The sequence below is a fragment of the Phalacrocorax carbo genome, chromosome 14, assembly GCF_963921805.1.
Source record: "Phalacrocorax carbo chromosome 14, bPhaCar2.1, whole genome shotgun sequence".
NCBI classification, from domain to species: domain Eukaryota; kingdom Metazoa; phylum Chordata; class Aves; order Suliformes; family Phalacrocoracidae; genus Phalacrocorax; species Phalacrocorax carbo.
In genome coordinates this window covers 8,522,921-8,540,953 of record NC_087526.1, presented here as the reverse complement: position 1 = coordinate 8,540,953, position 18,033 = coordinate 8,522,921, and the positions used below count along the sequence as shown (strand labels likewise).

Below are 18,033 nucleotides of genomic sequence, written 5' to 3'. Positions count from 1 at the left end.
GTCCTGCCCTTGGGTCACACCAACCCCAGGCAACGCTCCAGGCCTGGGACAGAGCGGCTGGGAAGTGCCCGGCGGAGAAGGCCCTGGGGGTGCTGGCTGACAGCCGGCTGGGCATGAGCCAGCAGTGCCCGGGTGGCCAAGGAGGCCACCAGCCCCCGGGCTTGTGTCAGCCCTGGTGTGGCCAGCAGGGGCCGGGCAGGGATGGGGCCCCTGTGCTCGGCACTGGTGAGGCCCCACCTCGAGTGCTGGGCTCAGGTTTGGGCCCCTCAGGACAAGAAGGACATTGAGGGGCTGGAGCGTGTCCAGAGAAGGGCAGCGGGGCTGGGGCAGGGTCTGGAGCACAAGTGTGCTGGGGGGCGGCTGAGGGGGCTGGGGGGGTTTAGCCTGGAGGAGGCTGAGGGGAGCCCTTCTCGCTCTCTGCAGCTGCCTGAAAGGAGGGTGTAGTGAGGTGGGTGTTGGTCTCTTCTCCCAAGTCACTAGTGATCGAACGAGGGAAACCACCTCAAGCTGTGTCAGGGGAGGTTTATATTGGGTATTAGGACAAATTTCTTTAACGAAAGAGTGGTCAGGCATTGGAACAGGTTGCCCAGGGAGGTGGTGGAACCAACATCCCTGTGGGTGTTCAAAAAACGTCGCACTTCCGGGCATGGTTTAGGAGGCCAGGGTGGTGTTGGGTTGACGGTTGGACTTGACCTTAGAGGTCTTTTCCAGTCTTAACTTTGACTACAATTCCCAGGATGCTCAACGCCACAGTCCTCCGGGGATGCCGAGTGCGCAGGCGCAGTATGGTGGGGGAGTCTCGCCGCTGAGTGGCGTAACGCATTGGCTAGAGAAGCCGGAAGTGGACGTGCTTGGGCCGGAAGTTGGCGGGGTGTCATGGCGGCGGCAGAGTAGGGGAAGGGGGAGCTGAGGGGTGAGCGGGGCGGCCGAGGCGGGGTCGGGTTAGGTGTTCGTTGCCGGCCCCGTGGCGGCGGGTCGCGCTGCAAGAGCCCAGGCTGTAGCGGGGGAGCGGTGCCGTGCGTGGGCCCTAGTGGGTGCCGTGGCTGGGGAGGGCAGGGCCCGGCCTCCCCTCGGACTCTCTCATCGCCTTTTGGCGCTCGTTCGCTGCGGGAGCATCGATCGGTTTCTTCCGAGGGAAGAAGAGGGACGGGGGGGTAGATGGTAGCTTCTGCGGGCAAAAGCTCCTTATCCAAAAAGCTGCTCATCTTAAGCAAACTGTCTGAATATGTTCTGAGTTCCCGGCAAGGACACAGTTAAACACGCCTTTATTTTGCTGATAATGGATGAAGAGAGCCTGGAAACAGCAATTCAGACCTACAATGCCCAGCTGCAGCAAGTGGAACTGGCTATAGGGGCAGGCCTGGACCCATCGCAGCAGTCGGACTTGATTCAGTTGCAGGAAGATTTAAAGCAGCTGATAGAACTGACTGAATCTAGTCTAGTGTCTGTTAAAAAGAGCAAACTTCTGGCTACTTTAGATACAAATGCTTCCTCCTCCTCCTCCCCAGCAGGTCTTGGGGAGCAGGATGCCAACCCAGACACTTCTGCCCAAGATGAGGAGTATGCTGCTTTTAAGGAAGCCATTGCTGAGCTTGGAACTGATGAGAAGCCTTCGGCTAATAACAATGAGATGTCATCAAAGAGAGATGAAGAAACTAATGACAAAAATGAATCAAAGTTCAGTGAAGAGGAGGAGGAGTCTGACAGAGAGGAGGAGGAGTTGAGCGGGATGAAGGTTAAAGCCCCCTACTACAGTTCTTGGGGGACCCTGGAGTATCATAATGCCATGATTGTGGGGACAGAGGACTTAGAAGATGGCAGTGCGGGTGTCAGAGTGCTGTACCTCTATCCAACTCACAAGTCTCTGAAGCCGTGTCCGTTCTTCTTGGATGACAAATGCAGATTTAAAGAGAACTGTCGGTAAAAGAGAAAAAGGGGTGGGAGGGGGCGTGTGTCCTTCCTGTAGCCAAAGGTCTTGTCATTCAAAAGGATAAACCTCCTCTGAAAGTACCGTGTTTGGCTTTTATACCCAATGAAATGTTGCCTTTTTGTTTATGTTTTTAAAATGTGTCATGGCAAACAGTGGCATCAGTTGGGCTGTTTTCTTTAGCTAACACAGAGATGAAATGGAAAGTTGCCCATGGGGGAGGTTGCAGAGGTTTTACATAATCAAGTGGCTAAATTAATAACTGATTAAGTATTTTAAAATAAAACATGAAAGCTTCTCTGTCAATAGTGCATATATAGTGCGTACATTCCAGTTGCATGTAGGGGTTGTAGGGTCTCCATCTCTGGAGGTCTTCCGAACTTACCTAGATAAGGCCTTAAGCACCCTCCCTGATCAGTCTTTGAGGTTGGTTGTGCTTCGAGCAGGAGGTTGGTCTAGCAATGCACGTGTCTGTGATCCTGTTTATCTCAAAGGATCTGTGAACTTTTTTTACTGGATATGTCACTAGAAAGGAAAGCTTAATTCTCTCGCATAGGATCTGTTCTTTATTACATGGCCTAAGTAACACATTTAAGATGAAAAATGAATAACTTGTTTAACTGAAATAATGCATGATGAAACCTATGTAATTACTGGTGAAGATTCATCACAGCTGACAACTCATTTGCCTTCAAGGAGAGAAGGAATTTTCATTTAAAGCCTCTTCAAATGAGGAAGAGATAATTCCTCTTCTGCCTTCCCTGGCAGGTTTTCGCATGGTCAGGTGGTCTCTGTGGAAGAGCTTCAGCCCTTTCAGGAGCCCAATCTGAGTGGGCTGGAGGTGGGCTCAGCTTGCCTGGCAAAATACAGCGATGGAATATGGTACACTGCAAAAATAACCGGTGAGTCTTGTGTGAGTGTGCTTTGCCAGGGTTCTGTGTGGAAGGTGAAGGCTGATGCTTGCTTAAGTGAATATAAAACTTGATAGAATGATAGAAAAACATTAACTATGTAGCTGCATCCCTAAGCTGAAAAGCTTGACATGGCTGAGAAAATGTTCTGAATTTTGTCAGGCCTGGGAAGGGAATAGGCTAGGAAACAAAAGTGTGTTAGACAAAAAGGAGACATTAGAGCAGGAACGTGGAAAAGAAATCACTGTGTGGTCGTTAACTGTACCGAAAAGGAAGAAGGTATATTGCAGGAATTTGTGTGCATATTAGGTTAGAATTCCAATAATCTGCTCTCATTTAAAAAAAGCCAGGGGAGCTGGCCCTGCCCATCAGCTGCTGGTCCTGGCTTCTCTGTGTCCTGGGAAGGGTGAGGGTTTTTCTTTTTTCCATCTTTCTTTGACTATTATTAGGTCAGAGGGGAGCAAGTGTAACTTCTCTTTAATTCCATCTCTCAGCAGACCATCTTTCTTCGTTTTTAGAAAAAAACCTTGAAGTATCAACACAGGCCTTGTGGAAATAGCTTTTCATTGCAGTGGGTGGTTCTTCCTTCCAGACAGAAATCCAAAGCACAAAGAAAAAACAGGTTTTCTTAAAACACACGTTCCATGGACCTTACCCCTCTCCCATGTTGTTCTGCTGGAGCTAGCTCTTGTTTTAGAAAGCCCTCTGCCAGTTGCATGTTGTCAACTGACTTGAACTCTTGTTCCTTGCTTTTCCTTCTGTAGATATCGACAGTGGTTACTATACTGTGAAGTTTGATTCCCTGCTGCTCAAGGAAGCCGTTGTGGAAGCAGATAGTGTCATCCCCCCACTGCGAAGTGAAGATGGTGCCTCATCTGCTGAGTCTGATGAGGACAGCGTTGATGATTCTGGTTACGCTAAAGGTAAGAGAGTGGGGAGGGTCTGAGCAAAAGTGACATGTGATTTAGGTGACCTGCTGAGTTACTCTCCTGGAGCTTTCATTGTAAGTGTCTCACCTCTGATGAAAGAGTAGCTAATCCCTCTATATGTTGCTGAAAGACAGAGAATGGTAATTAGCTATTATGTTACAATTACAAACGAAAATCTTTGGTTTATGCAAATTACTGGGCTAATGAAGGTTGGAGGTTTCCATGGGAACTCCCAACATGGGAAAGTAGAGGGTGTGGTATTTCAGAGCCAAGTTCCAAGCTCTGAGTCTCTCTTATGTGGCTGGCTGAGTTGAGCTAATAAGTGAATCAGGAGACTTCCTCATCTCTGGGAGCCACATGTAGCCTCATGATACCAGAGTCTGAGACCCCAGGAACTGTGGGCGTTTGGTCCTTCCAGTGCCTCGATGAGGTTGCAGGATCAGCCATGTCCTTCCTCATTTCAGGAAAGCTGACACAGAGAGAGCTCAAGTGACTTCTCTGAGATTACACCGACAGCACTGTCCCTGTGCTAGTGCCACAGTTACGCCACGGGGACAAAGCTGTGTCCTAGAGCTCTTTAATTTAGCCTAATAGAGATTATTGGATCCTAATAACACAAAATAAGTATAGTGGCCTAGAGGAGCCTCACACGAGAGACATGAGCTGGAGGCAGCTGATAAATACTACGTGCCACAGTGCCAAATTTTACTCTGATGGTGTATGTTGGTCTGTATGACCAGGAAAGGAAGCATAAAAACTTCTGGATGGTTCTGGATATGATTCTGCCTGGAACTATGAGATGGTGTGTACATGAAATCAAGTGAGAGCTTTCATTTAAGTAACTTGCTATGCAGTGATTGTGAGAGGTGATAGCTCAATAGAGAACAAGTAAGGCTGAAGAAGCTGCTGAATGATTCTAGGGTGAGGGAAGTATATTTTACTGTGTTGTGGGGGGGGTTCATGCTGTGTGGGTACTTCAGATGGAGGCTTTGTGTGGCAGCTTTGTTCCTGTGTTTCACTGATTCATCTCTTCCGTTCCAGTGATAGATTCGGGACTTCCAGAGAATGGGGAATGGACTCCTGCGTGCAGTTCCTCTTTTGGCGGCTGGGAAGCCCATACTCGGGGTATTGGCTCCAAACTGCTTGTTCAGATGGGGTACGAGTTTGGAAAAGGTAAGGGGAGAAGGCAGTCCTGGTGCTGAGAGAGCCTGACTGCCTCATCATCTCAGTCTCCTGATGGATCCTAAAGATAATTTAGAAAAACAAGATTTTTTGGATGAAGCTAAAACTTTTCTATGCTGAAGGGCCTGTTAAATAAGGCTCAAGCTATGTGGTGAATCACATCTGTGTGGAAGCGTTAGAAGGAAAGAAGGAATAGCGATGTGATCGAAGTGCTCCGGCCTCTGTATGGTAATGGCAAAAATTGGAGGCCTTTGGAACCATGGTCAAGTTCATGATTAAAGCCGTGAGAACTCTTGTACGAGATGTTCAAAGGCTTTAGGTAGAAGGGAACTGATCTGTGAAGCTTCTGATGATGGCTCTAGACGCAGACTTCAAAGCCTGCTGAACTAGCTTCTCACTACACAAATTGTAATGAGCCTTGGGGGCTTTAGGAGGGCAGTCTGCTACTTGCATTTATCTGTAGTTCTCCCAGAGGAACCAAACCAGTTTTAAGAAGAACCTGGCTTGAGAAACTGAGAATGTGAGGCTGAACCTAGTTTCACAGAACTGGCCTGACAGATGGCCTCAGGCTTTTTACCACATATCTTCTGCTGTAGAAGGCTCCTGTCATAGCATCTGCATCTACCATGCTGTGGCCTTTGCTGCTCCCCTTGACTTGTCATCGCTTTTTGTACCTCGAAAGCCTGTTTGCTTGTCCTAAGCTAGTTACTGTCAGCATGAACTTGTGGTGGGAGGTGACTCAAGGGGATGCCCTCGCTTGCAGTAATCGCGTGGTGTCTCTCCTCAGGATTAGGGAAGAATTCTGAGGGCCGAGTGGAGCCGGTGCAGGCTGTGGTGCTTCCTCGAGGGAAGTCCCTCGATCAGTGTGCTGAGGTGCTTCAGAAGAAGAAACAGGGGAAGCTGGACCCAGGCAAATCAAGGAAATGCCGAGCAAAGGGAAACAGCGCTGGGCAATCCCCGGCGGGCAGCCGTAAGCCTTCCCGCAATGTGTTTGACTTTTTGAATGAGAAACTGCGAGGGAAGAGCACTGGGGAGAAGGCTGGAGGGATGGCACTGCCAGAGAGGAACAGCAAAGAGATCTACCATGCTAGCAAGAGCACCAAGAAAGCCCTGAGTGTCCGCCTTTTCCAGACAATGGAGAAGATTGAACAAACGCAGAAAGATATCAAGGGAATCCAGCAGGCCCTGGCACGCAACATTGGAAGGTAGGAAAACATTGGTTTTGGGACCGCAGGATGAGCCAAGAATTCTTGGTGCTTCTGGGAAGGGGTGGGCTTGAAATGAGGTATAGGAAGGACAAGTGAAACGTCTGGATGAGACCTAAGGGGAAGTGAAGGGGAGAGACTTTAGAGTGTGCTTCAGGCCAGCTTGGATACTGGCAGATGTGTCTGGGGTCCTTTGGCTGGAATTCAGGCTGTGGTAAAGAGAGGAGCTCTCTGAGGAAAGGTACTGGAGTCCTTTCCTTCTCATGCCCACCTCTGCAGCATTGCTGTGAGCATCACAGGAGGACATTTTCTAGCCCAGATTGTGCTAAGCGTCAGGTTCTTCCTGGCTTTCAGCAGGTCACTTGCGGTAATTCTGCAGGAAAGGGCAAACCCTCCTGGGATGATGACAAGCCTTTGATCTTACCGTGCAGGATGACATTGCGGTACTGCTTTTTGCTTTCAGGCACAGCATTGCTACAGCTCAGCTGGAGGAGAAGCTGGCTAATGCGCACAAACAGCTGGGGCAGCTGCAGGCCCAGGAAGCCAGCCTGCAGCGGGAGCAGAAGAAAGCAGACACACATAAGAAGATGACTGAGTTCTAGTCTCTGAGGAAGGCATTTGACTGCAGTGATTGTCCTAGCCAGCCCCGGTGCTTGTGGCCTCAGAGCCTGGGCAAGCCATCCTGCTCCTCTGGGTAGTTTTCAGGGTGCCCAGCCTGAAAACTGGGCTGAAAAGCAGCAATTTCTAAAACTAGATGCTTCTGAGCTCTGCTGGGAGAGGGAGGAGCACCCATCTGTCTAGCCCTGAAAGCATTCAGTAAGCCTGAGCCTTGTATAAGGACTAGCTACAAGAAATACAATTCTCTGCTCTCTTGCACACTTCTTTCCTCTGTTATCACTGCAGTAGCACCTCCATCCAGAGTCTGTAGCTACTCGGGTGATAACAGTGCTGGCTACGAACCAGCTGAGGAGGGGCTTTGAAAGCCCCACATCCTGCCATCAACTGTGGCTTGGGTTCGCAGCCAACTGACAAACGCAAGTCAAGGCAGGGTTCCGAGCACATTCCGGCAAAGCAGAAGAGGCTTGTGCTAGGTGAAAACAACAAAGGCAAATGCTGCAGCTGCTCTCTGCCTTCTGGTTTTTTGCTATGGGATTTATCTGAGAACTCAGTTTTTTTGGGAGCAGTTCCTTATAGCCCTAGTGTAATGAATAGAGAGAGAACTGGCAGCTTGGGTACTAGTGGCCTCAAGCATCAGATTTCATCAGTTTGACTGTAAGAGTATCCCTAGGACATGCTATCGCCTAACTCATTGACTTGGCATGGAAAGCTGCTTGGCTCCACACGTAGAGTGCCAAAGCTGGGGGAATAAGACAGCAGAGTAACGGATTCTCAAACCAGCTAGGAACAACTCCACAGGGAGCTTTGTGATTTTTGCCATCATTGCTCAAGTTTTTCTGTCCTAGGTGGCTCTCTGAACACAGGTTCCTTTTATTAAACAACCTCAGGACCCAGACACAGGTCAGGCTGGGGCCCCATGAGCACAAAGACTGGGAGGTCTGTATGTGCCCAGCATGCAGCTCTGCCTGTGGGAGAGCTCTGGGCCATGCTGGAAGTGGGCCCAGCAAGCGAAGTGCCCTTCCCTATGGCATGAAAAGTCTTTGGGCAGGAAGGATGTTTTCTCCCCCAGGTTATATTCTGCGTTGGTGGCAGCCAGCCCTTGCCCCAGAGGAGATGGTGGTTTCATCGGACCCTGTTTCTGGTGGGACTTGTGCATTGTAATTGCTTTTAAAAACAAAAATTTGTTCGCAATTTCATGCCAGTATCTTACGGACACTTTTTTTTTCTTAATTAAAGAAATTTATTTCCTTTTATTCTGAGTCATTTTTCTAATGAAACGTTTTGCTCCTTTAGTACCACCTTTTTTATCCGTTCCTAAGAAACTTATAGAGCTGTCAGCCTGGGCAGGGTTGCACCTACTTGTAGGGTCAGGCTGCCGAACTAACCAGAAAATCGAAGGCTGAAGGAGATACGATCAGAGCTGTTCATGTCATGTGGGATTTAGCATTGCTGCAGACACACCTCAGAAAACACAGAGCAACAGCAAAAGTAAACAAGATGAAAATCTTCAGGAAACCTGTTAGAGTGACTCTCCTCTTGGAAAGCGCTTGGATCCTGCTACGAGGAGCACCATGTAGATGCAGAAGGCAGCGTGGGCTGCCTTGAGCACTTCAGCATCTATCTTTTTCTAACTAAATTGGCTGTACTATCTTCATTGTTCGGAATTTGTTCTCCATGCACTGGGCTTAACTCAAGGGTTTAACAATGGCTGCTCAGTGCCCTTCCCTCACAAATGACTGTTTGTTTCCCACACTCAAGTGTTGAGTGGTGACAAGGATTAATGTGCCCCGCTTAGCATGGGCGCTTGCTGAAGCGTCCCGTGAGTTGTGAGCTGAGCGAGTCAGAGAAATTTCTTGGGTTTTGTGCTCTGACACTATTGGACATCATCTTCTCTTTAAGAATTGGGTGTATTAGCCCTATGTCTGGGCTAAGTCATATTTTGACTCTTCCTTGGGATTTCCACAGCCTTACTTGTTAATAAGTACTGATTTACTTAAGTACTTACTCCTATTTGAATGGCTGCTGCCCCCCACCCCCACCCCAGACAGTTCATGTTCCTGGTGAATAAAGTTGGCTTTTATTTTTCCCCCCCTCTGTCCTTGTAAGGTGTTCATTTGCATGGTAATGATACGTGTGGCAACCCATTCTTTCCTTATATTCACCTGCAGGTAGAGAGCTGGCACTAAAACCAGCTCGGTGGGAAGCAGAGCGTGGCAGAGGGTGCTCTTGGGTGCCTGCAGAGCCCGTCTGCAGCGGTGCTCGCAGCCAAGGCGGGGAGAAACCCAGCCTACCATTGGGTGAAGCAACCACCTCTGCAGGCCAGGAAGCGAGCTGTGGTATGTGCTGCATGGTATCTGCTCAGAGCTGCTCTAGAAGGAGCTGAAGAGTGGTAGAGCTCAGATCAAGATGTCTGAAATGTTCGGGAACCCCTAATTAGGAATAACTCTCTGGGATAAAAGAAACAAGTCTCCAGGTTGGCTGGCAAGGAAGAGAGCATGACTGGATTCCTGCTCTTCCCGCTCACTGGCTTTTGAGTTTCTGCGAAGTAAGTGGTGTTTGCTTTCTTGCCTGGCAAACTTGGGTATCTGCAACTAAACCAGAGTTTGAAAAATACTTAAAAAAAAAAAACAACTTGATCCATGTAGAAATTGCAGCATTGTCGGAGATGCTGTTGCAGCTAGCGAGACTGGACAGGCAGGATTCCTACACTGCACTGGGGAAGCATTGGCTGGGTTAAACTTCGAGGTGGCTGCGAGGAGGGCTGCAAGCTTTGTGCCACTTAATGCTTTGTGCTCTGGAAGCATCTGGGCTTACAAGAAATAAAAGGTGTTTGAACTTGGCTATGCTGCTGGGCTCCCACAGCTGGAATCTAGGGGTTGAGTGGGAACCCATTGGTTTTGTGGTGAATGAATTGTTGAGTTCACAGGTGTGGGGCATTGCTTTTTTCAACAGAAAAATTTGCAGTTATCTTGTGGGGAGGGGGACTAGATTTTTTGCTTGCATGTGAAACAGCTCTTCGGGAACTGCTGAGCTCCTGGCTGCAGGTGAGGAGGCTTGAGGGAGCATGGTCATTGAAATGCTGAAATGATGTAAAACTATTGAATTTGTGGGAAGAAAATCACTGTGGTAGGCACATGATTCTTGAGAAAACATGCATCTCCTTAATACACCCATCCTGTATTTTGGATTCTGTCTTCCCATAACTGCAGCACCGAGGTCTTCCCAGAGCTGCTGTCCTGCTGTGGCTCAGCTCCACAGAAAATCTGTCTAGCTGGTTCTCGGCTTCTGCTTAGAAGTGCACTTCTCTGCCCAAGTGTGTGTTTCCAGCAGTCACAGAAGGGCAGGAAGAAAGAAAGATGCTGAAATGATGTCAGCCTCGACCAAAGCCACATGGTGTGAACAAGCAGGTCACTTACCTTAAGGCTTTAAAATTACATTGTCACAAAAGCCACTCCAGCACATGAGTAGCGATCAGGACTGTAATTAGCAGCGTGCATCCAAGTTTTGTGACATTTGGGTCTGGCGTGTAGAAATACAGTTGGCCCTTTCTAGATGAAACACCTCCGGAGGAGTTTTACGATGAGATCTCTCCCTCCCGCTGTGGGAATGCGACTGGAGTGGGTGAAATCCCGTGCCTGCTCCGTGTTTGAAACAATAGTCTTAAAATTTTCTAATTGCATCCCATGGTCTAGGGCAGATTCAGTGTTGTTGACTAACTGTTACGGGGCTTTCCTTTTAATAATTGAAGAGAAAAAAAGATCTACTTCTGCTTCCTGAGACTTTTTTCAGTACAACTCCCCAAGGTACCTGAGCTGTGTCTGCTGCAGCCGTGTTCACAGCCACTGATGGAAATCAGCTTGTAATGTTTGTCCTGGTTTCTTGCAAATATGCTTTTAGTATTTTCATGGGCTTTCTTCTCGTCACCCTGCACTGAACACTGTGTGTGGTTTTATCTGGGTAGGTGAATCAGAGGCCAGGCAAAATCAGCAGCAGCAGCAGCACTTAATTTTACACTAAATACAATCTTGGTTTTTTGAAGCCCAGCTGAGAAACTTGCGTCTTTTGTGGGAATCTCAAAAAACTCCCATGTCCTGGGGTAACAAACCAACTGCATTTATTGTGCCTGCGCTCAGGTACCACGAAAGGGAGTTATTCCCCTTCAGTGGGCTGTGGGTGTGTGTTGCACGTACGCAATGGCTGTGACTGCTCTCATCTTCAAAGCCATCTTGGCTTGTGGAGACAGTGCGTTACGAAATGCTGTCTGCTGAGTCTCCTGCCCCGGAAAATAGCCCCGGGACTGGGAGATCAATAACTTTATTGGCAGGAAATTCAGGTGTACATTTCGGGTCTGTTTGAGACTTTGCCTTGCAAACCTACTCGCTCCTACCTGAGTGACTTCAGTCAGGCGCTGGGTTTTCCTCTCAAATTGGTAATTGTGGGAGAACCAACGTGTCATCCCAAGAAGCGTGGCTTCTCCCAGTGACTGCTGAGCCTGAAAGAGCATGCGTTGGGCATTTCTGTCGGTCAGAAATCCAGGAGCAGCCACCGACCTCCTGCACAACAGAAAGTAGGTCAGAAGAATTTCTCTGCATTGATTTCAACTTAGGAAGCCTCTCCCTTCTTTCTTCAATCTTAAAAAATCAGGGATGGAAAATCCACCTGCTGTGGGATAAGCTGCCCCTGTGTGCCTGCCTCAGCGTGCTACAAGCTCGCACTTTGATTCCAGCATAGCAGCAGCTCCCAGCCATCGTACCTCTTTATAATTTTGTCTGCTAAACCTCAGAGTCTGCTGAGTTCTGCCCTGAAAGCGGTCGCTTCTGCAGCCTGCGATCCTGTCGCTCTAATGAGCTAAACAAGTTCAGCGAGGACTGTCTAAAGTGACTGCCCATGTTGCAGGTAATCCATGTAACTAATGTATGCTCAGACAGAAAAGCAGTGTTGTCTAATTAAAATGTCATTGGAGAGGGAACAGCCTTCCCTTCCCAGCTCTGATCTAAGCCAGTCTGTCCAGCCCGGTTAGTCCCTAAAACCTCACTGTCTCAGTTTCCCCGTTGAAATAATTGCTCTCCAGGGGTTAAGGCTTCAGTCAGAGAAGCTTCCAAAGGCGTGGGAAGTTCTCAGATAAAAGGGTGCTGCTTAAGTGGGCAGAGACTTGCTGGTTACTGGGGTACAGATGCGGCAAAGGCACTGCCATGTGGCACGGGGTGCAGGGGAGAGGGGAGTGACACTGGTCCCTCGACGGGCTCACACCTCCCTGCTCGCCCTTGGGCTGGGGCTGCCGTAGCATCCAAGATTGACATGAGGCAGGGTGGCTTCTCACCAGAGCTCGTCTGATCTTTGTCATCTGGATTAAGATATGTAAGAGGGTAAGTAAGAGGTGTGCAGGTGCCCATGGCCATGGGCTTTCTGTATCCCCAATTGTGCTAGTGGAAGCCGTCCTGCTCGGCTATGCCAGCCGCGTCCCACCTAGGGGCTCTGCTGCCGGCCCCATCTGGATCAGTTACTGTGGCTTCTTCGAGCCATGCTTTACTCCAGTGCTGGGAAACTGCCTCTATCTCTCTTTGGATGCCGGCATGCAGATCTCTAGTAGTCGGCCAGCCTTTCTGGGGAGCGGAGTGTGCATGGAGCGGGGTGTGCACAGAGCTGGGCTTGCACCGAGCTGGGAGCAGCAGCCGCTGTCTTGACACTGGGGCAGGTGAAGTGGTGTCAGCTTTTGCTTTGGGCTTTGCAGCACACTGATGGCTGAGTGGGGACAGGAACGATGGGATGGGGTGTCACCAAGACCCCCCCTGGAAAAGGTGCAGGATCCTGACGGGCTAGGGAGCATCTGCTCTTTGTGTCGGGCTCCTTGGCACCTTCATGTCTCTGTGCAGCTTGCTCTGGCCTTGCTGATGATGTGGTTTGCAGGGGAGGACCATTTTCCTTGACTAAGGCACAGGGAAGAAGGCGCGCTTTGGGCAAGGCATGGCATTTTCTTTAGGCAGAGGAAAGTGGTTGAAAGGTTGGGCATTTTTTGCTCTCGTGTCACAGCACAGAGAAGCTGCAGAACCAGGGTTATGGTGCCAAAGGTGGCGCGGGGTCTGTGTACGCCGCGTTGTGGGTGGCAAAGAGCTGGCCTGGCTGGGCTGGTGCTTGGCTGAGATCCCACACCTCCTGGCCCAAGTGTGGATCATGCTGGGATGCTGCAGGGAGCGACCCAGGTTTCTGTGACAGCAGAAATATCACAGTGGGGTTTGCAGGGCTGGGCTGGGCTGAGCCCCTGGGAGCTCGCCATGCACTGTGCTGCAGACAGGGTGACACTGGTGATGCTGGCAGCATGGTCACTCCCACCTGGGATTTTCTTCCTGGTGACTCCGCAGGTCCCATGGCATGGATGGACAGGGCCAAAACCTGTGGGGTTCAGAGGGGGAGAGGGTGAGACCTGCTGCAGAATGAGGGTGTCCCGGTGCGGCCGCCAAGCCTGGTGTGTGAGGAGGGAGAGGTGGCTGCAAGGCTGAAGCTTGCCCTGTTTCCGGGAAGCTGAGTCATCTGTTTGCCCATCCCGTCTCTGCCACCCCAGGGCCTGTGCTGGGGAGCAGCGCTGCTCCCGTCCCACAGCCCAGGGCGGTGTCCCAGTGTCCCCAGAAAGCACACTGGCACTTTCCAGGATGTCTCCAGAGGGTTTTCAGGGCCCCGGGCATCTTCTTTTCAATGTCTTGGTGGCATCTTGGGAGCTTGGATCCTGTTGGGTTTTGGGGTTTTTTGTTTGTTTGTTTGTTTGTTTTTCTTAAAAAGGAACAAAAATCTGAAATTTTTCCAGGGGGTGGCAGAGCACCTGCTGCAGGGTGTCTGCACCAGGGTGGGCAGAGCAGTGGAGGCATCACAGTGACCCTGGAGAGGGCAGTGGCTGGTCAGAAAACAGGGCTCCCAGTGCACATCCCCCTCCAGAGCATCTGGAGAGACCTCCTGCCCAAGGGCGGTGCTGCAGGGGCCCTGGCAAGCCCTGTAGGCCGTGGAGCACCACCTCATGCTGTGGTGAGCCCAGCAACACTCAGATGCACCCTGACTTGTGTTTTCTCTCCCCAGAGCTCAGCTCCGCAGTGGTGTTGGAAGCAGCTCCCCCATGGCTGCAGCCAGTGGCGAGGGGCTGGCACAGACCCCACTCCTGCCAGCCAGCACTGCCCTGGCCCTTCTCGGCATCCTGGTCTACCTGGGCACCCTGTGTGCTGCCTGCAGACGGTACGCACTGCCCACAGCCCCTCTGCTTTCCCTCCTGGTGCTGGGGCTGGGGGCCCCTTGGTGGCACACAGTGGCTGCATGTGGAAACCCCGCATGTGCCTGTCCTGAGCTGGGACTGCTGGCATCTGCTGCTCTGTTCACCTCAAACTCCCAGCTGCAGCCCCAGTACAATTCTGCCTGGCCTGATCCTGCTCCCCTCTGCCTCACTGCCCTCTGCCACACCCTTGTGCCCAAAGGAGCTGGTACCAGCTGGGGATGGGGGACATGGCCTTGCAGGAGCTGCCTGGAGAGATCTGTGAGCAGGATGGGCAGGATGGGTGATGCTGGGTGATGCTGGGGATGTCTGGCATTGCTTAGCAGGGCGCGGGATGTACTTGAGCCCCCAACCAGCACAGACCCTGCTGCGGGGCTGGAGAAGGAGCAGGGTTGTGGGTTTGGGGGGTGCTGCTGCCCTGGTGAGGGGCACACAGCGATGCCCATCGCGGCCAAGTTGGGGTGCTGGGGCACCCACTCCTTGCCCCCAGCTTGGCCACCCACCTCAGATTCAGCCCCGCTTCTCCCTGCAGCAAGGGCAGGAAGAAGAAGGTCCCTCCGGATGGGGTGAAGCTGGTTGACGAGGTAGGCATATGCTGAGCAGGGGCAGGATCAGCCCCGGGGGAGCTCTGGGCACCGTAGCTCCCAGCCACGAGCCTGACATGCATTTCCCCCATTGCAGTCCCTGCTCAGACAGACACAGCTGCGGTCGCTCAGCAAGTCTGACACGAAGCTGCATGAGCTATACCGGGTGAAGGCCAGGGATGACAGTGAGTGGCGGGTGCCCACAGTCCCCACACCGCCCAGCGAGCGCATCGCGGCATGCACACACATGCCATGGTGCCCCCGTGGTGCTGGCACAGGGGTTGCTGTATCCCCGGCGTCGTCCCATCTCCTCTCCTCTCCCTGCAGCTCAGCGGCCAGCCAGCCTGGATTTCCCCTGCACCGTGTTCCCCCCCACCGATGCCAACTCCCTGCACAGCTCCAGCATCAGCGTCCTCCTGCACCGTGAGCTGCCCCAGATCCCTGTCCCTGAGCCCCGAGCTGTCTCCCCGGCCCCCGATCAGACCTACTCCAACCTGCTCTTCACCCCGCTGCGGAAGCCAGTGCCAGACACTGTCTATGAGTGCCTGGCGATGGGGGGGGAGGATGCACCGGTGTCCCCTGCACCCACCAGCACCCAGCTGTCCCCACCCCGCGCTGGGCATGGGTCAGCCGATTATGCCTGTGTCCGCAAGGTGAAGAAGATGGTGCCCACGGAGGTGCAGGAGGGGGCCGTGGCAGGGCCTCACGCAGCCCCACGGTGCTGGGACAGTGATGCCTCCCAGGTGAAGGTATGGCTCTGGGCGGGTGGCAGGGATGGGGCGTGGGGCTGGTGCTGGGCTTGCTGGATGGAGCCACGTAACACCCTGCCTCCCTGTGTTCGGAGCAGGGTGTAAATGAGGCTACTGCTTTCCCAGTGGAGCTTTTAGTGGGGGGCAGGATGAAGCTGAGACCCCGAGGGCCGGTGATGCCCACAGTGCTGGTCTCAGTGTCCTGCAAAAGGCTCCTGAGTCATGGCAGAATAAGTGGGATCCCCATCGGGTAATCCACTGCTGGAATCCAGCTGGGGACTGTGGGAAGCCTGGGGGGGCCGTGGGTGTGGGGATGCCCTGCAGTGGGCAGGGATTGCCCCTGAACCCCCACCTTCCCTTTGCAGCTGGAAGAGATGTACTCGACGGTGTGCAAAACCACCAAGAAGAAAACCCAGGTCCCTGCATCATCCCCAAGGGCAGCGAGGGAGGCGGGTGCTGGGCGGTCGCTCCCCTGCCAGGAGGAGGGTGCCTCAGCCGGGTGCTGGTCCCCAGCAGGCCAAGGTCCCCCTGACCCCTGCTACGAGTCCATCAGCGACAGAGCCTGGACTGCTCAGGGCCACGGCCCCGACCCAGACTATGAGGCCGTGAACGTTAACTGGAAGAAGGCGGCGAAACGGGACAAACTGGGGAAGCCTTGTGCCCCTGAGAACCTGTACGAAAGTGTCAGTGACATTTGGGCGGGGGAGCCCCGTCGAGCCTCTGCTAGGACGGCAGCGAATGGGCTGGAGGTGTACATCACCAACCTATAGCATCCCCCCGGGAGCGGGGTCCTTGCTGCAGGGTGGTCCCATCCTGAACAGATGCCGTCAGGGTGGGGATTCCTCTGGGAGTGGCTTTCCATGGGTTGAGCCTCCCGGGGACAGGCGCACACGAGCCCAGTGCCCGCCGGTGTGGCTACATCCCTGCAAGTGCTTTCTTTATATATTTTATGTTACTTTTCTGTAAGTCCTGTCCTGGGGGCTCATCCTGACTTTGGGATGATCAGGGAGTCTGCAGGGTGATGTCTGGCCTGAGCCGGGTGCTGGGTGCCATGTGGGAGCCCAGTGGGCCAGGGCTGGTGCTGCCACCAAGATGGGAACTGGGTTGGGACCGGTCATGTTTTGGACTGGGTGGTGGCAGGGCTGTGGGCGAGCCCTGTAGGCCTGGGCTGCAGGATCAGGTCCCTTCTCAGTGGGGTTATGTCTTGAGTGAGGGTCTCTGTCCTCTTCCCTCTGCCTAGGGGAGAGCAGGCACCTGTCCAGCCCCCAGAAAGCCCAGAAGAGCTTTGTTCCCATCACTGAACATCCCCAAGGCTGGTTATGGGGACTGGAACAGCAGCTCTGGCCGTGGCTGGGGTCAGCCACATGCCTCAGTACAAGGCAGGATGGAGCATGGGCCATGGGCTCTGGTCTGGGATAGCTGCCTGTCCCCCAACACCTGCTCCCACCTTTCAGACGTGTGCAAGGACACCTTCATGAACAGCCATCTTGCAAATACCATTAAAAGGCTGAGAGGGGTTTACCCTGTTCAGGAGAACACACTTTTAAACTGGATCTAAAGCCCTGGTTCTGGTGGCTGGTGCTGCTGCTGCAGCTGCAGCAGTGTGGTGGTGCCTGCTCTGGGAGAGCAGCTTTGGGTGTACCGTAACTGTGAGTGGGTGCCCCCGCCCATGTGCGTGGTTTTGCACCTCTGAGGTGGGGGTGGGCAGCCATGGAAAGCTGCTGAAATGAGTTGTACATCCCAGAGCAGGGACTTGCTCTGGGGCTTTGCCAAGGGTCAGGGTCAGAGTCGTGGAAGCATTTGCACAATGCTTTCTTCCCGCTCACCGCCACGTTGCTCCCGCAGCTGCTGCAGCCTCAATAGGTGCCAAAATGCTCAGGAGACCTGGATGTGCACCATGAGCCCTCGGACCCCGGGGCTCAAGCTTTCCTCTTCTCCTCCCCATGGGGAGTTTGGCTTCCCTGTCTCAAGGGACACCTGGTGTCCCCCAGGCCGTATGCCTGGGTGGTGAGCTGTGAAAGCACTGGGATGTGGGTGTTGCGCTGATGGTGGCCCCAGTCCCACTGCCACCACCCTGGGTGTAGAGCAGCCGCGTTACAGCCAGCCTTCCAGGGGCCACCTGGCCTCGCGGCGCACTGGCCTGATACTCGCTGGGGCTGGCCGGGCCCTGCAGCAGCAGAGCCACCGTGCCGTGCGACAGGCAGGCAGGAAGCCACGTGCCTTCCTTTGGCAGCTTTGTCCCTCCATCGAAGCAGGCGAAGAGATTAAAAAACGAAAACAAGGCACTCAGCAAAACCCACTGCAGGCTGAAGACGTTAAAGCTGGAAGGCAGCTCAGGCGCTCGTGCCGCTTTGTCAGCCCTGCGCTTGATGCCAAACCACAGCCGCTCGAGATAGAGGAGTCAGCCCCAGCAGCTGCTCCCATCCCCCTGCGAGATAAGGGCCCCGATAGAAAACGGCACGGGGTGGCTGGTGCCGATGCTGCTGTGCTCTTCCTGCTGCCAGCCGCGCTGCACCAGCGTGTGGGCTCCACCCGCACTGCCCCCGGCCACATCCTTCCCCTGCTCCCTTTCTCCATCATCCCACCCCACAGTTCTCTAGGGCTGGGTCCCTCCTGCACCACCCGAATCCCCTGGGCGCTGCCTTTGCGCTGCACCAGCCCTGCGCAGGAGCATCA

General features: G+C 53.0%; 2 protein-coding genes across 2 annotated transcripts; both read left to right on the top strand.

Annotated features, from left to right (window-relative positions):
- The first annotated feature begins 884 nt into the window (after positions 1 to 884).
- Positions 885 to 8,025, top strand: ZGPAT (zinc finger CCCH-type and G-patch domain containing). Its single transcript, XM_009506020.2, has 6 exons — positions 885 to 1,920; positions 2,696 to 2,829; positions 3,603 to 3,761; positions 4,809 to 4,940; positions 5,737 to 6,154; positions 6,618 to 8,025. Exons 1-6 carry the CDS (start codon positions 1,280 to 1,282, stop codon positions 6,754 to 6,756), a joined length of 1,623 nt encoding a protein of 540 aa, XP_009504315.2. The 5' UTR covers positions 885 to 1,279; the 3' UTR covers positions 6,757 to 8,025.
- Positions 8,026 to 13,850: 5,825 nt separating this feature from the next.
- Positions 13,851 to 16,812, top strand: LIME1 (Lck interacting transmembrane adaptor 1). The gene is made up of 5 exons (XM_064465136.1): positions 13,851 to 13,990; positions 14,557 to 14,608; positions 14,706 to 14,793; positions 14,936 to 15,357; positions 15,723 to 16,812. Exons 1-5 carry the CDS (start codon positions 13,875 to 13,877, stop codon positions 16,125 to 16,127), a joined length of 1,083 nt encoding a protein of 360 aa, XP_064321206.1. The 5' UTR covers positions 13,851 to 13,874; the 3' UTR covers positions 16,128 to 16,812.
- The last annotated feature ends 1,221 nt before the right edge of the window (positions 16,813 to 18,033 follow it).

What these genes read in the sequence shown, in the direction of transcription:
- ZGPAT (XM_009506020.2), top strand. Translation starts at nt 1,280, where the DNA reads ATGGATGAAGAGAGCCTGGAAACAGCAATTCAGACCTACAATGCCCAG. An exon ending in AGATTTAAAGAGAACTGTCG is followed by an intron (nt 1,921 to 2,695) that starts GTAAAAGAGAAA and finishes CTTCCCTGGCAG; the next exon opens with GTTTTCGCATGGTCAGGTGG. An exon ending in TGATTCTGGTTACGCTAAAG is followed by an intron (nt 3,762 to 4,808) that starts GTAAGAGAGTGG and finishes CTTCCGTTCCAG; the next exon opens with TGATAGATTCGGGACTTCCA.
- LIME1 (XM_064465136.1), top strand. Translation starts at nt 13,875, where the DNA reads ATGGCTGCAGCCAGTGGCGAGGGGCTGGCACAGACCCCACTCCTGCCA. An exon ending in CTGTGTGCTGCCTGCAGACG is followed by an intron (nt 13,991 to 14,556) that starts GTACGCACTGCC and finishes TTCTCCCTGCAG; the next exon opens with CAAGGGCAGGAAGAAGAAGG. An exon ending in GTGATGCCTCCCAGGTGAAG is followed by an intron (nt 15,358 to 15,722) that starts GTATGGCTCTGG and finishes TTCCCTTTGCAG; the next exon opens with CTGGAAGAGATGTACTCGAC.